The sequence below is a fragment of the Stylophora pistillata genome, chromosome 12, assembly GCF_964205215.1.
Source record: "Stylophora pistillata chromosome 12, jaStyPist1.2, whole genome shotgun sequence".
In the NCBI taxonomy this organism is placed as follows: domain Eukaryota; kingdom Metazoa; phylum Cnidaria; class Anthozoa; order Scleractinia; family Pocilloporidae; genus Stylophora; species Stylophora pistillata.
Genome location: NC_142530.1, coordinates 8748197 through 8761929, shown reverse-complemented (window position 1 = coordinate 8761929; position 13733 = coordinate 8748197). Strand labels below are relative to the sequence as shown.

Below are 13733 nucleotides of genomic sequence, written 5' to 3'. Positions count from 1 at the left end.
ATGTTAAGGCGTAAAGGATTGAAATGTGCCATTCTTAATCATCCTTGTACCTTGAGTATTTGACTGAATATTTTAGCTCTTTTAAAATAAACCTCCGATGGTAGGACAAATTCCTGTTAAAATGATGAACATTTTTTTTTTTGTGCTGTGAGGTTACGTTCAGAAAATTTTAGGAAAATAGCAACTGCAAACGAATCCGAATAAGATTAATACTTGAATTAATTGGCTTGTTCGTGACTAGTATGGGACTCGGCGCTTCCAATCCCAAGGTCGAAAGTTATACAGCTACTAACCCAGGATCATAAATTTCCTTGAGGATTGTGGTTCTTTAGAATTCATAATTAAATTGAAAAGATATATCCTGATTGATAACTTTGTTGAACATCATTTCGTCACTTCTTAGTGTTAGACACAAACTGTAAGGAGAGTTTGAGCCAATATCAAAGATGAGAATAAAGGTTAACGCCACAAACCTGTATCGTGGGCTACATATCTTGATAACGGCACGACATAGCGAGGAAGATCGATAAAAGACTTCACTGGGAACCAATCCGAACCAGCAGTGCCCCTCAAAGGCAATAAAAAGTGTCGTCGAGAGATAGTAACAGCATAAAGTCGAGCCCCAAGATTGTAAAGTTGCTGGAACGACGTATCTAATATCGACGCCTGAATCCCTCGTTGTTGATTTCCCGCTGTCAGTAGAATGACGACTTGAGGTACCGCCGGTCGAGCTTTCGCGAAAGCTGCTCGCGCTTTGTCGACTGCTCGGTCCATCCGTCGCGGTCCTCCAATTTTTGGCGCTCTGTCAAGGGCGCTATAGAATTCTTGAGTCGTACTTGTGGCACCAAAGTTTGAAATCACTGTCGCAGTGGATCCATACGTAATAATAGCACCTCTAGTGCGGCCTGGCATCATGTTTAAAAACCGCGACAATTGCTTCACGAACGTCTTTTGATCATCGTAATGTTGTGATGTCACTGATTCAGACGAATCAATAAGATAAACGACGTCCACAGCTAAGCTGAGCGGACCCAGGAAAGCTGAAAAAATAAAAATATAAGCAAAGATGTCAAAATTCGTTGGTACTAAGCATCACGTAGAAAGGGTAAAATATGGCTAACGTTGTTCATATCTTTACCTATTAGAAATATTACACACTTCAAAACATTTGGCATATCGATCTTTCGTTTGCATCCGCGCCGACCCTTTCCTTGGGAAACTGGTGGGGAATTGTTTAAGCACAATCAACTCGAAATACTTTGAGAAGTCTATTCAAGATAGTAGCGCGGCCAGTGTCTTCCGATGAACGCTAAAAATTTCGAAATTGCGAGAAGCAAAATCATTCAAGAACACCCAACACGTGTCAAATGACATGTCTGTAATTGAAATTTCACTCATAATGCCGATTCTCTGTGTGGGACCCCGTGAAACTTGTCAGAATGAATATTCTGTAGTGGTGCGATAAACTAACTATTATCACCATCATCATATCGGTGAAGATTTTCATCTTAAAGCTAAAGACATGTTTAATGGTCATCGATACACCCAAATAATTATAGAAAATGTCGCTGCGTGAAAATTCAAGTGATGCGTTTGACCGCAAAGGATCGCAATACTCTCGGGTCCAAGAGTAACTTGAATCACGATTTGTGGGTATCTCCAAAATTTGATAATTAGGAAAGCCAGATGGTACTTAACTTGCTGTAAACAATCTGTTTGGATTTTGCCCTTTATCATCATTCATTCTAATCTCATAATCGACGCAGTTTAAGAGCGGTGACATTTTTATTACAAAACATCGAACATGTCAAGAGATTTCATCTGTACCTGCTCCAAAAATCCTTAAAATTCAAGCCACTAGGGACATCCTAATAACGATGGATGATTTAAGAATCCAATCGGTGAAAGATCTTAAAATGGGATATCTCAAAAACAGATACTTAGAGCCGAATTAATTCTAGAAAGGAAATACCTTACGTTGACAGAGATGAAAGGACGAGATCGCGACCCATTTAAGTTACTAGAAATAAGCGGCAGGGAAATTGCATGTAGTACGACAGAAAAAAAAAAAGGGCGCAGACAAAAAAAAAAAAAAAAAAAATCAAAGGACAGGAAAGAAAGCAAAAAAAAAAAAAAATTGACATTATATGCGCTGGAGTATAATTATTTGCGCCCCATAGAACTACTAAGTATATTACAAATGGTATCTGTTACACGAAGGAGGGTATCCAAGACTAGGTAATGTAACAAATGTATGGTACAGTATAGTGCTCCCGGTTATTGTTTCTGTCTGTTGTGTTTATTATTTTTATTTCATTTGGGTTCTTTGAAAAGCGGATCCATATTGTAAAAAGTGTTTGTACCTAGGAACGGGGGGGAGGGGGGGAGAGCATTTCTTATCGGACCTTTCCCCTCTCCTCACCTTCCCTTTTATCTCTGTCTCTGGGATTTAAAAATTGAAGACGGAAATTTTCGGGTCCTGGACTGTGTTATATAATTAGCAGCCTACTAAAATGATAGTAATACAGTGGAACCTGTCACCTATGGGGAATGGCCGCTGTAAAAACTTTTATCCGGTAGTCTTTACAGGCTAAGTGCCATACACGAAAACAACGTACAATTCTTTAATACAACGACACTAGAACCCAACGAAAACTTGGCGAACTGCCATAATAAGCACGTTTCATCTCTCTCACTCTCGCAGGGGGAGAGGGGGGTGGTCTCGTACCCCAAAGATACATGAGAAAAATCTCTGACAGCCGCTAAATACAAGTTCCATTAGGGGTATCATATTTAAAAAAAGGTTAACGACGCCACTTAATGTCATAACTGACCACTTAATGAACAGAATCTCGCTCGAAAATACTACTTAATTTGATTTTGGGAGAGAAACATGGATTAAAAATTACCTGAACGATTATTCTAAACAATTATTGGATTCAGTGTTTGTGATATCTGGAATAATCAAGGTCGAGGTAAGTGTTATGAGCCGAAGCCGAAGGCTGAGGCTGATAACACTATCCCGAGACCTTGATTATTCCAGATATCACAAAAACCGAATCCAATAATTGTTTTATTATATATTCTTTTAGTATTTTCCGAATCTTTATCTTCAAGTAATTTCTCAATTTCTCGCTGGGTCGATGAAGCGAATCGAGAAGCCATTCTTACTTCGCTGTCCGTGAACTGGATTGACATTGCTCCGCCGGAAATCAGGTATTGCGCGCGTAGGTACAGATTAGTGAATAATCTGTAGGTTGCACTGTTTCCCAGAATTAACTGTAGGCGTTTAGCTAATGAGAAGACAGATGGTGACTACAATGTATAATAATTAGTATTATTTGAGTGTTTCCGCTCAGATAAAAGAGGGTCTCAAGGGGGTTGACCGGTAGCAGTAAAAAGGCCAAAATCTTTAGCCGTTTGGCGTAAAAAAGGTTAACTGTTGAAAAAATTCTGGCGACAACAATGGAATGAGGTGACAACAATGAAATGATAATAACCGTTAGCCGTATAATGGGCAAATTGTAACCGTTAGCCATCACCCCATTAAGACAATATTAAAAGCAATAATAATGATGCTAATAAAGAAAATAATAAATAGCTGGACAGAAATGAGGATAGAAAGAAAGAGAGAAAAAGAGAGAGACAGAAAGCGAGAGAGAAAGAAACAAAGAAATATAACTAAAACAACTGTTAATTGGAAGCATACCAGAAAAATAAGGTATGTGCCTCGCCAGATATGGTACTCTCTTTAAATCCAGGTCTGCAAAACTTGCAAACTCGAAAACATCGCCAGGAAGATCAACAGCTGCATGGAGGTCCCTCAGCGCTGGTTCTGATCCAATGCGGAAAATAAAAGTCCTAATCCCTTGTTGGTGGAGTGGTCGAACTGAATCTCGTAACGAGCCTGATGGACGCGCTTGTTTTCCCGCCATAAACAAAAGCACGACCTTGGGGACGTTTTCCCGGGCTTTTATGAAGATACTCTGCGTAGCTATTGTTAGCGCCGTGTCAACATTTCTAGGTCCTGCGAGGTATGGCGTCTTGGCAAGCTCGGAATAGAAACGCTCAAGGGTACTGGAACTGTCAAAGTGAAGGATGGGCATTGCCCGGCCACCGTAGACTATTAGAGACACCCGAGACTGCCCAGGTTGGATGTTAAGGTACTGTGCCAGAGACTTCACGAAGTCCTTCTGTCTTTGGTACTCACGATAAGGGACACTTAAAGAACAATCAATGATGAAAACGATGTCTGCGTTCAAGGAAGATGTCCCTGTTATGACTGAAAGAGAAAGAAGATGTCACGGTGAAGGAAATTCAGACTTCATCGGAAACGAACGTCCTGGTTTTGATAGTCCTTGTTAAGACATACATTATTGTCTATGATATCTACTTGCTTTGTTCATTTAATAAAGAAAATATTTCTAGAAGGACTTGCTGAGGTAGAATTTACATGAAGCCCTTTCATCCACTGATAATAATACTGCAACTCTATTTCTTACCGGAAGTATTAGCCACGTATGTACCCACTGGCGAGACGAATCCATAAAGACCTGAAAAAGAACTTGCCAAGAACATATCCGTCGGTCTTATCATAACCTTTTCCAGTTCCTTAACGTCCATTCGTCCAACAGTTATAACGTAGACCCAGGCTCCCAATTGGCGAAGAGGCCGAGCAGCTTCTTCTAGAGGAATGGTGCCCGGTGCCGTATTTTGATCTCCCGCCGTTATGAGAACGACCGCCTTTGGCAGAGTTGATCGAGATCTTAAGAGCAAGGCTGCTGCAGTATCAAGAGCACGGTCCGTCTGTCGGACCCCTCCCATAATTGGAGCATCATACAAGCGCCGAATAAACTCTGAATTGGAACTGTAACCTCCAAGGGGGAATACAATTGAGGCATTACCTCCATACGTCAACAAACCTGCTACTGTTTTGCCTTGGAACACACCAAGGTGCATTGCCATTCTTTGGATAAACCATTTTTCGATGCTATAGTCCCTGGAATTGATGCCTGACGAGGAATCCATTAGGAATATGACGTCCAACAGGAATTTGGAGCCTCCATAGAGATCTTAGAAAGAAGCAACTGGGTGTTAGAAATGTAAACGCTCTGAGAATTTTATAAGTTTGTAAAAAAGGCTTTTGGTCATCCCTTTAGAATTATACGTACACATACATGCACACTTACATACAACTATATACATTTTTCCAAAAGGCTTTATGAAAAAAAGATACACGATTTAAAGACCTCCCTGAAAGGAGAGTTTCAAAAGAGACCCAAAAGAGAAAAAAAGAGACTACATCACTGAGAAATCTTCGCAAGTTATGAAAGATCCCACTATTTACGAGGAAGCTACCATAGGATTATGACATGTCTGAATGTTGGTTTATGTGTTTGGGTGCACTCATCGAGATATGAAGCACAAGGTAAATTTAGGAACACACTTTGAAGTCAACTGTGATCTTTTACGTCATAGGCACTCGGCAGAGTGGATTCTACTCGTCACATGATTGATCATGTCGACTAGTGGCTAAATGATTACACCGTTACACTATCGGCCAACAAGTTACCAACATGTCGATCAAATATCGCGAAACATTTTTACCGAAATATTGATCAAGGCTACCTCAAGAGCACATCTATTTTATATCCTCTTCTTTGAATGACATTTTTTTCTAATAAACACTAATGGCGGGTAACACGCTATTGGTAAGAATATTCGTACTTCACCCTAGATATTCTGTAAGTATACTTACAACTATCAGCCGTCATATAACTAGCCAAAGACCCGATATTCGCGGGTAAATCGCGGTAAGAAACGACTGAAAAAGCATCCCGCGGCTCCACAACCACTGGACGTAGCCACTCGATATACCGGTTCTCACTGACGGACAGCACGTATAACCAGATCCCGCGATTCAACAAAGGGCGAGCAGCGGCTTCTAGAGCCCTAGTATCCCTTATGCCACTCGGTCGCCAGGGAGTAACGAGGATAACAAGCCAGGGGTAGGATCCACGCGCTCCGGTAAACATAGTCGCTGCTGTCCTTAATGCGCTGTTGATTGAAGAACTGCCGCCCAAATATGACGCATCGGTTACCAGAGTTCTGAATTCGGCGTGTGTGTTATATCCGTCAAAGTTGAAGTTTACTACTGGAGAATCTCCCACTGTGATCAACGACCCCCGTGATTTTCCTGGTGAAATGTTCAAGTACTCTGACAATATTCTGACAAATCGTTGAGCTCGAGCGTATTGGAAAGGTGTTACTGCCGAGGAAGAGTCCAAAATGAAGGTGATGTCAGCGGAAAAAGCTGGCGCCTCTGGGGCTCCTGTGGAATATAAAGATGCAGATTAAACATTGTAGACAGGATAGATAGACTGTGAACATGCCTGAGCAGGAATGTGACCTGTATAACGGACGATTTTTCGAGGCCTCGATAAACAAAATGAATACGAGACGAGTAGATTGGAACTAATTTTCATTCCTCGACGGGCTCCTCCGCTAATAGCATTGAAAATACCAGCCACGGCTGCGCATGCTACTAAAACTTGGAGAGACAAACACGGAATGAAGATAAATATCACCCTATGTTGCCATTATAATAAGCATATCATAATCACTTGGAAAGAGGGATAAGGGATAAGCATGAACAAGCGCATGAAGCAAGATATCTTTGTTTCTTTTTTCTTTTCTTCTATGAAGTGTAAAACAAGAACAGATCAGTTATAACTTACGCCACGTTGCCATGATACGTGAGGCCATGAAAGAAGCGCGTGGAAGTAGACTGATAAATGATGGAACGGAAATAACGTCCTCGGGTCTTTGAACAGCCTGGTAAAAGTCACGAACATTATATCCTCCCGTGAGAATAGCGACAACAAACAATCTCCCACCATATGATCGAATCTGTTGCGAGGTCTCTCTCAGGGAGCGCGTGTCGGCCACCTGCGTTTGCCTTCCAGTTGTCAAGAGAATAACATATTTGGGTACAGATGGCCGTGATCTTGTCCGCAAAAGTTCCGCTGCAGCTACAAGTGCTCTGTCGATGCGACGGGCTCGTTGGAGATGAAGTGCGCGGTTGACAGCTGTTTCGAACGCCTCGCGGTCTTCGTAACCATCAAATGTGATTTGTAGCATTGGACGGTCGCTGTACGCATACAGAGCAGATCGGCTTCTGTTGTTGGCGAGATTCAGGAGGCGCGCCATCAGCTTCACATAGTTCTTTTCCAGCATGTAGTTCTCCTTTGTCACGAACCTCGATGAGTCCATCAGAAATATCACATCTGAACGAAAGTCTGATGGTTCATACTTAACTGATAAAAAAATAAAAAAGAAATGGATGTTATTTTGAGCTAAATTTATAGAGTCCAATTTAAAGAACGACACTTCACTCACAGGTATTGGAAGCCAGTCTCAGTTTTCTTGCGATACGTGACTGCCACGGTGCTAGGTCGTTGAAGGACGGTACTTGAAAAATGTCGCTTGGTCTGCGAACCATTTGCGTGAACACTGATGGTGTAAACTGGGAGCCAATGCCAATCACATACAAATGTGCGTCGATGCTGCGCAATCTTGTCACAACAGATGAGATACTATTCGCTCCACGTCCCGAGTAGTAGTTACCCGCGGTCAAGAGAATAACAATTCTCAGACCCTCGCGTCCAGTGTCCTGGAACATTTTCGTAGCGTAATTCAGCGCTTGATCGATCCTCCGCGCGCCACCAAGTAATCGGGCGTTGTTGATTTTACGACTAAAGTCTGCTGTACTGCTATAATCAGAGAAACCTATGACAGTGACTGAAGATCTGTGATAAGTGACCAACGCGCCACGTGGCCCGAGTGGCGATATGATGAAGTAATGAGCCATACGACGAACGAACTGTTGCTGCAAGTTCAACTGTTCCCAGGATACGCCCGCGGAAGAATCCATCAAGAAGATGATGTCAGCATCAGGGTGGATTGGTTCCGTCGCTTTATGGAGAAGAAAATTTCAAAGAATAGTAGCCTTGGTATGACTAGAATAATTTACCGACTTAACACCCATCAGAGAGCTTTTGGTTAGCGAAAATGAAGACAACAAACTGATGTTTTAGTGCTTAATCTATAGCTTTGTCTAAAGGGGAAATTCAGGGCTATCAGACCGTAGAAATTAGGTTTGAACTTAGTATTGAATGGGAAAATTCCAATGGCAATCGAAGGCTTCGATCACTTCAAACGAAATTTGGGCTAACTTCATATCTTCGAAATTGTTATAACCATAGATTTGATTTCTTGATTTTCTTACCAGCTGCCTCACAAAGATTCCTGGTGTAATTTCTCACTTTTTTAATTAAATCATCAAACTTCATCACTGTTATCACATCTTCATCTCGTTCCACCGTCAAGCGCAATTCACGCACATTAATTCTCTTTCCAACACCAAAAGCGATCACGCGTACTCCTTGCCACCTCAGTGGCGCGGAAGCATCTCTGAGGTTTACTGTGCTACCAGGGTCCGTTTGTTCGCCATCCGTCAACAACATTGCCACCTTTGGTACATCTTTCCGCGCGTGCGAGAAAAGCTGCGACGATGCCAGTTCAAGAGCTTTGTTGATGTAAGTGAAACCTCTTTCGTGGGGAAGCTTGTCGACCTTTTCTAAGAACTCATCTGTGGTGCGGGAATCGTTGAAGTACGCTCTGACTGAGGCTTTTGTACTGTATAAGACGATACCTGCCCGGGTACCATTCGGCGAAATGCCAAAGCTACTTGCAATGAACTTCACAAAGTCTTTGATTTTTTTGTAGTTCCTTCTAGCGATACTCCCAGACGAGTCAATGATGAAGGCGACGTCCACGGTGGCATTACAACTTTCCCATTCTGCGTAGATAAGGCAAAACACACTACTTGGACAAGATTTACCTTACTTGTACTTAGACTACAAATAATGAGCTGATCTTTCCCGGAATTAAGGAAATTGCAGAAAAAAGAGACCAAAAAAAAACTGAAGTTCACCGACGAAAATCACTTCGTTACTCTTACATCATGCGCAGGTCAAATTATTTTCATGTCACTTGTGATAATTGTGATGCCAAGAGTACTTGAATATCTTTCTCATAGCAAAGTGCACGGTAGAATCTGAATAAAGGGGACGCCATATGAAGCAAACGCCTTGTATCCATCATACATTAGTCCAAGATCTAGAGACTGCCTCCCTTGTAAGTTAGTTAAAGAAGTGGACATGGGAGTTAAGCGGTTTCGTCAAATGGTTCTCATAATAAGTGCAGACAAAGTTTTACTTGTTTCTTTTTAATGAATACCATCTTGGAAAAGCATCGTTCACTTCAAGACGTTTCCTTCGGTAGTGCTTTGTGAAGTTATTTACAAGAAAGGCCTTAATTCGAAAAGTTGCTGATTACTCACTGTGTTTTATTTCGGGGTTAATCTACTACACGCGTGTTCTAGGCTGACTCCTTGTTTGAAGCAAGAGTCCTATGGGTGTCTGCTTTAGGTTTCATGGTACTTGCCAGGAAAAAAGGGAAACGAGAACATAGCTGGGGGTATCGAAAGGACAGTGCAGAAGGTAAAAGCCTGTGTGGAGCGTAGAAATGAGGACTTTCCTTGTCAAATTTTGCCTCATTTACAGTTTTGTTAGGCAGCAACTATCACACACACACACACACACCTCATGTCAGACAATCCAAGAAAAAGGTAAAGAGAATCATGACTGTGCTATCGCCTACTCCTTTGTTATTCTTAAACGCTTGGGTTCCCTATCATTATTAATAGTAGCAGTTCCTTACTCACCAAACCCTTTGGTTGGTTGTGTAGTTGGGGTAACGATAGGTTGACAGGTCATTCTGCATCCATCAGAGCAGCACTCTTGCCCGCTCTTACATTCATCTCTTTTTAGGCACTGATTTGGCAGGTTTGGACACGGGTCAGGCCTTGGTAAGACCGGGCACTTACTGTTACCTGTTACACGAGGAAGACTTTTAGAGTTAACACGCGCCTATATCGAAAAACTTGTGGCCTTTTGGGTGATCCACTTGAAATTTCAATTAATAAACATGGAATTGAATTCGTCGTGTGACTAGGGTTTTTTCCAAGTTCCACACTCGTTACAAAAAGAACACCGTCTTGACTAGAGCATCCGCGGCGACTGAGCTCAAAATTTACTCCCTTTCTTGATCTAGCTTATTAGTCATTCATGCAAACTTCTTTCTATCCAGCGTGTTGATAGCGTGGTTTCATAATCCATCTAAATTGTATTAAAAAGTTTTTGAATGATAGACTAGCAGTGTATGAAATATATGGGAAGAAGAACAGTTTCCAGCAAAACAGTCATGTCAATGTCTCCAGTATCTTCGCGGAGAAAATTTTGAGAGGCATTACCTACGTGACATTTTTAATTTGATTTGCGTGATCTTCAAAAAGTGTCGTTTCTAAATTAATAATAGACTTACCACTGATGAAGGCTAGGTCACCTGGATTAAAACAAATCTTGCCACAGCCAATCACGCAACATTTTTGCTGGTTATTCCCGGTACAATCTTCGTCATATTTGCATTGGTCAATGGTATCGGGAGGACATCTCTGGGAGAGTCTACGTGGCAGGTCTGGGCATTTTCCCACTCTCACGCCAGTTGCCTGAAAAACTAAAACCAGCCAAGAAAGAAAACAGGATGTAGGTGTGAACAATCACTCGTGTTTTATGAAACTTGTCCATTAAAAATAAAGTTTTCGAAGAAAATCTGAGGCGAGAGGTTTTTTCTAGGATTTAGGTTTGTCAAAGATAATCTTGGATTTGAAACAACACCAAACAGAATTGGGCAAAGAAACAAACACGCAAAGCGCGCCGGTGTCACGTTCTTAAGTTTGCTATTATGATCCCTCGTGAAGTAGCACGTTATACTTTGCGAAGCTTGACACGTTTTTTAACGCGTTTTTTTAATGACGAAGTAGTGAACAGCTCTGCACACTGCACAATCTAAAGTAGTAAGAACTTGTTTTAACCTCCTACGCGTTTCGTCTGACAAAAGCAGACCTCATCAGGGAGTTTTTTCAAGTAGGGTAATAAGCTTGCTTATTTACAGATAGTTAATAAAAGACTATTTTCGACCTTTACGCGTAGTGTGCCTAGTGTGAAGCAAGTGGAAAGTATTTGCAAGATGTGCCGGACCATTAAAGGTGTTGTACGTGCTTGACATTTTTAGGACGTTACATGTACATGTTGTACGAGTGCATGATGTGTTTGGGAATCACAGATGAAGCAATCCTTCTTTATTACAGCATCTTCTTCCTATGTCAGTTCTTATCGAGCCAATAATTAATTGTAATGCTCATTTCAAAGGTAGCTTACGCGTCGCAAGGAATTCTACCAACTGTCCTGAATCATAACGAAGCTTACATGGTAAAATCTGAGACTTGCAAGGATGCTAAGATGCCTGTTTCAAACTTCGAGACCAACTTGACTTAGACAACTCCTTAATGTTGCCGTAGAACTAGTGTTACTCAAACTATTGCGTGCACGCTATTCACGTTCAGCAGAGGGGGGCCCCGCATGACGTTAGCGCAAACTAACGCAGTCTCCAGCTACCTGTTGATTTGGACCCTCAGCCGCGTGGACAACATCAAGTACTAAACAAAGATTTGTGTCTCTGACAGAAATAAATGCAGTATAAACGAGAGTTCAAGACATTTTCGCATAAGATTTTCAAGATCGCATGAAAACTTTCCAAGGCCCACGATATTCCAAGATGAAATAATCTCGATTTCTCACAGGCATGGAAACTCACTGTCAGAGAAGTTCCGTTGAGTTCGGCTACTTCAGAGGACCTCAAACGCAATTTTTTTCACCTGTCAACTTTAACAGCACCGGGTTTTCCAATCTTTGCGTGTCATTTTAGTTATTAATATAAATAAAGTAGTTAAAAGATGGACTTGCAAATGTCTCAATGCGCTTTGGTGTAATACCCATCTCATCGCTACCTTTCACACAGATAACGTTTTGAACTAATTTTGAAACAGGATGTTTTAAACGATGCAACGGAACCGAGGGCAAAACAAAGAGTTACTGTTTGGATCTATTTGTTTTTATAGTCGATCGAAGCAATTGGATGCGAAAGATGTTCTTATGCTTTATCTTTTTTTTTCTTTTTTTCGCAACCGCTGTTAAAAATATACAATGGATCAATTCACAGTTATTTGATATATCAGTGGTCAGACTGAAAAAAAAAATCAATTTATATCTACTTTTAACCAAAGCTTAGATCTTCTAAAGGATTTATAGGATGCACAGAACGTTGAGGTTTTTTTAATCATGTTATTGTGACCTGTTTAAAGCTTTGGAGATAGTAACAGTGATAGCAACTCTCCCCCTCGTGGAGATAAGTTCGTGAGATAAGCCTTCTTATTTCCCGGTGCTTTTTTTTAATCGACATTGCTGTATGAAATTCAAGATGCAATCTTATCTTTTCGAGATAACACTATAACTTTGGATTTTCAGACGCGAGAAATTCCTAGTCACATCTTAGGGTTAAAACATTTCCATCTTCAGTCTTAATTTTTTTTTTTTTAATGTCGAAGCTCGGAGGTGAGGTCGATTGTAATCTCGGTTTCGTAGTTTAATTATCTTGCTAGGACGATACATCTTAGGGCATCACCAAGATCTAAGAGGGGAGGAAATAAAACAACTTTTTCCTTGATAGGAATCGCTCAAAAGTAGTAAAAACTAATACACATGTTTGTCATTTTGACAGCTACATTGTTGTCTTCTTCATTGCAATCGGTATCACTGAGACAACGGATTGCTTCAAAATCACAGAAATCTGACATTCTTTGACTAAATTATAAACTATTGAAAAACCGCAAGAAAAACAGAACGTACCTTTACAGAACAGGACCAAGAACAGAAACGATCCAAGAGAATCCAATCTCCTCAAACCGTTAACCATTGTTCACAGATTTAATCGAATTCTCCCGGAAAATCCCTTCGCTTTAATGGTGGAAATTTCCACCCAAGATAAACATTGACACTAGGAGGCTGTCGCGGTGAAGAGCTTTCAACGTAAAAGGGAGTTTGCTGTTTTGAGAGTGTCTAAAGTCGGGTGACGTAAATCACGCTTTCACGAAGAACCACCAAAATAGCGATGAACTCCAGATTCTAATTACGGCACGGAATTTTCGGCAGTCCTCAAGATTATTGGCTAAGCTTTCTTGGCATCTGATAATTACCAGAGTTTAAATGTGGGGGTAGGTATTGCGGTTTGGTGATAAAATGTAACTAAATACTCGATTGAGAGTCGTAACTTTGCTCTCATGTGAGATATCAGTGTTGAGTACTTTGTGTCGTGTTTAAGCATAATCTGCGATTAGGGTTGGCTTTCCGGGAAAACAAAATATGTTCGATAAAGCGGAGATTAAACAACAGAAAAACACGGAATACGGCTAAGAGAAGACAGGCAATACTGTTTAGGTGTTAAAATGGTGATCAATCAACCACAGGGAAAATCTCAATCATTATGGCCTTTGACTTCGCTAAAGAAACGGCGGCGTACATAGTATGTGCACCGGAATGCATACCTAACCCGACAGCTTCCTTATCATTTTGATGAAAAAGAAGACTTTTCTGGAAGGACACGAACATTCTCACTTAATCGTTGCTTGAGAATCAATCGCAAGGTCGCATGACACCTAACGGGAGCGTCCAAATCGGAATTTAGGGGATTTGCGATCTCCAACCTTACAAAAA

General features: G+C 41.1%; 1 protein-coding gene across 1 annotated transcript in view; it reads right to left on the bottom strand.

Moving 5' to 3' along the window:
* Window positions 1–13193, bottom strand: part of LOC111334474 (uncharacterized) — a 54592-nt gene extending 41399 nt beyond the window's left edge. The window contains exons 1-10 of the mRNA XM_088740713.1: window positions 12870–13193; window positions 10447–10638; window positions 9788–9955; window positions 8288–8860; window positions 7399–7974; window positions 6738–7316; window positions 5759–6331; window positions 4503–5072; window positions 3710–4282; window positions 474–1040 (exon numbers count right to left, since the gene is read on the bottom strand). Coding sequence (XP_088596839.1) covers window positions 474–1040; window positions 3710–4282; window positions 4503–5072; window positions 5759–6331; window positions 6738–7316; window positions 7399–7974; window positions 8288–8860; window positions 9788–9955; window positions 10447–10638; window positions 12870–12936 — 4438 coding nt within the window. The 5' untranslated portion in view covers window positions 12937–13193. The remainder of the gene's footprint in view (window positions 1–473; window positions 1041–3709; window positions 4283–4502; window positions 5073–5758; window positions 6332–6737; window positions 7317–7398; window positions 7975–8287; window positions 8861–9787; window positions 9956–10446; window positions 10639–12869) is intronic.
* Between the last annotated feature and the right edge of the window lie 540 nt (window positions 13194–13733).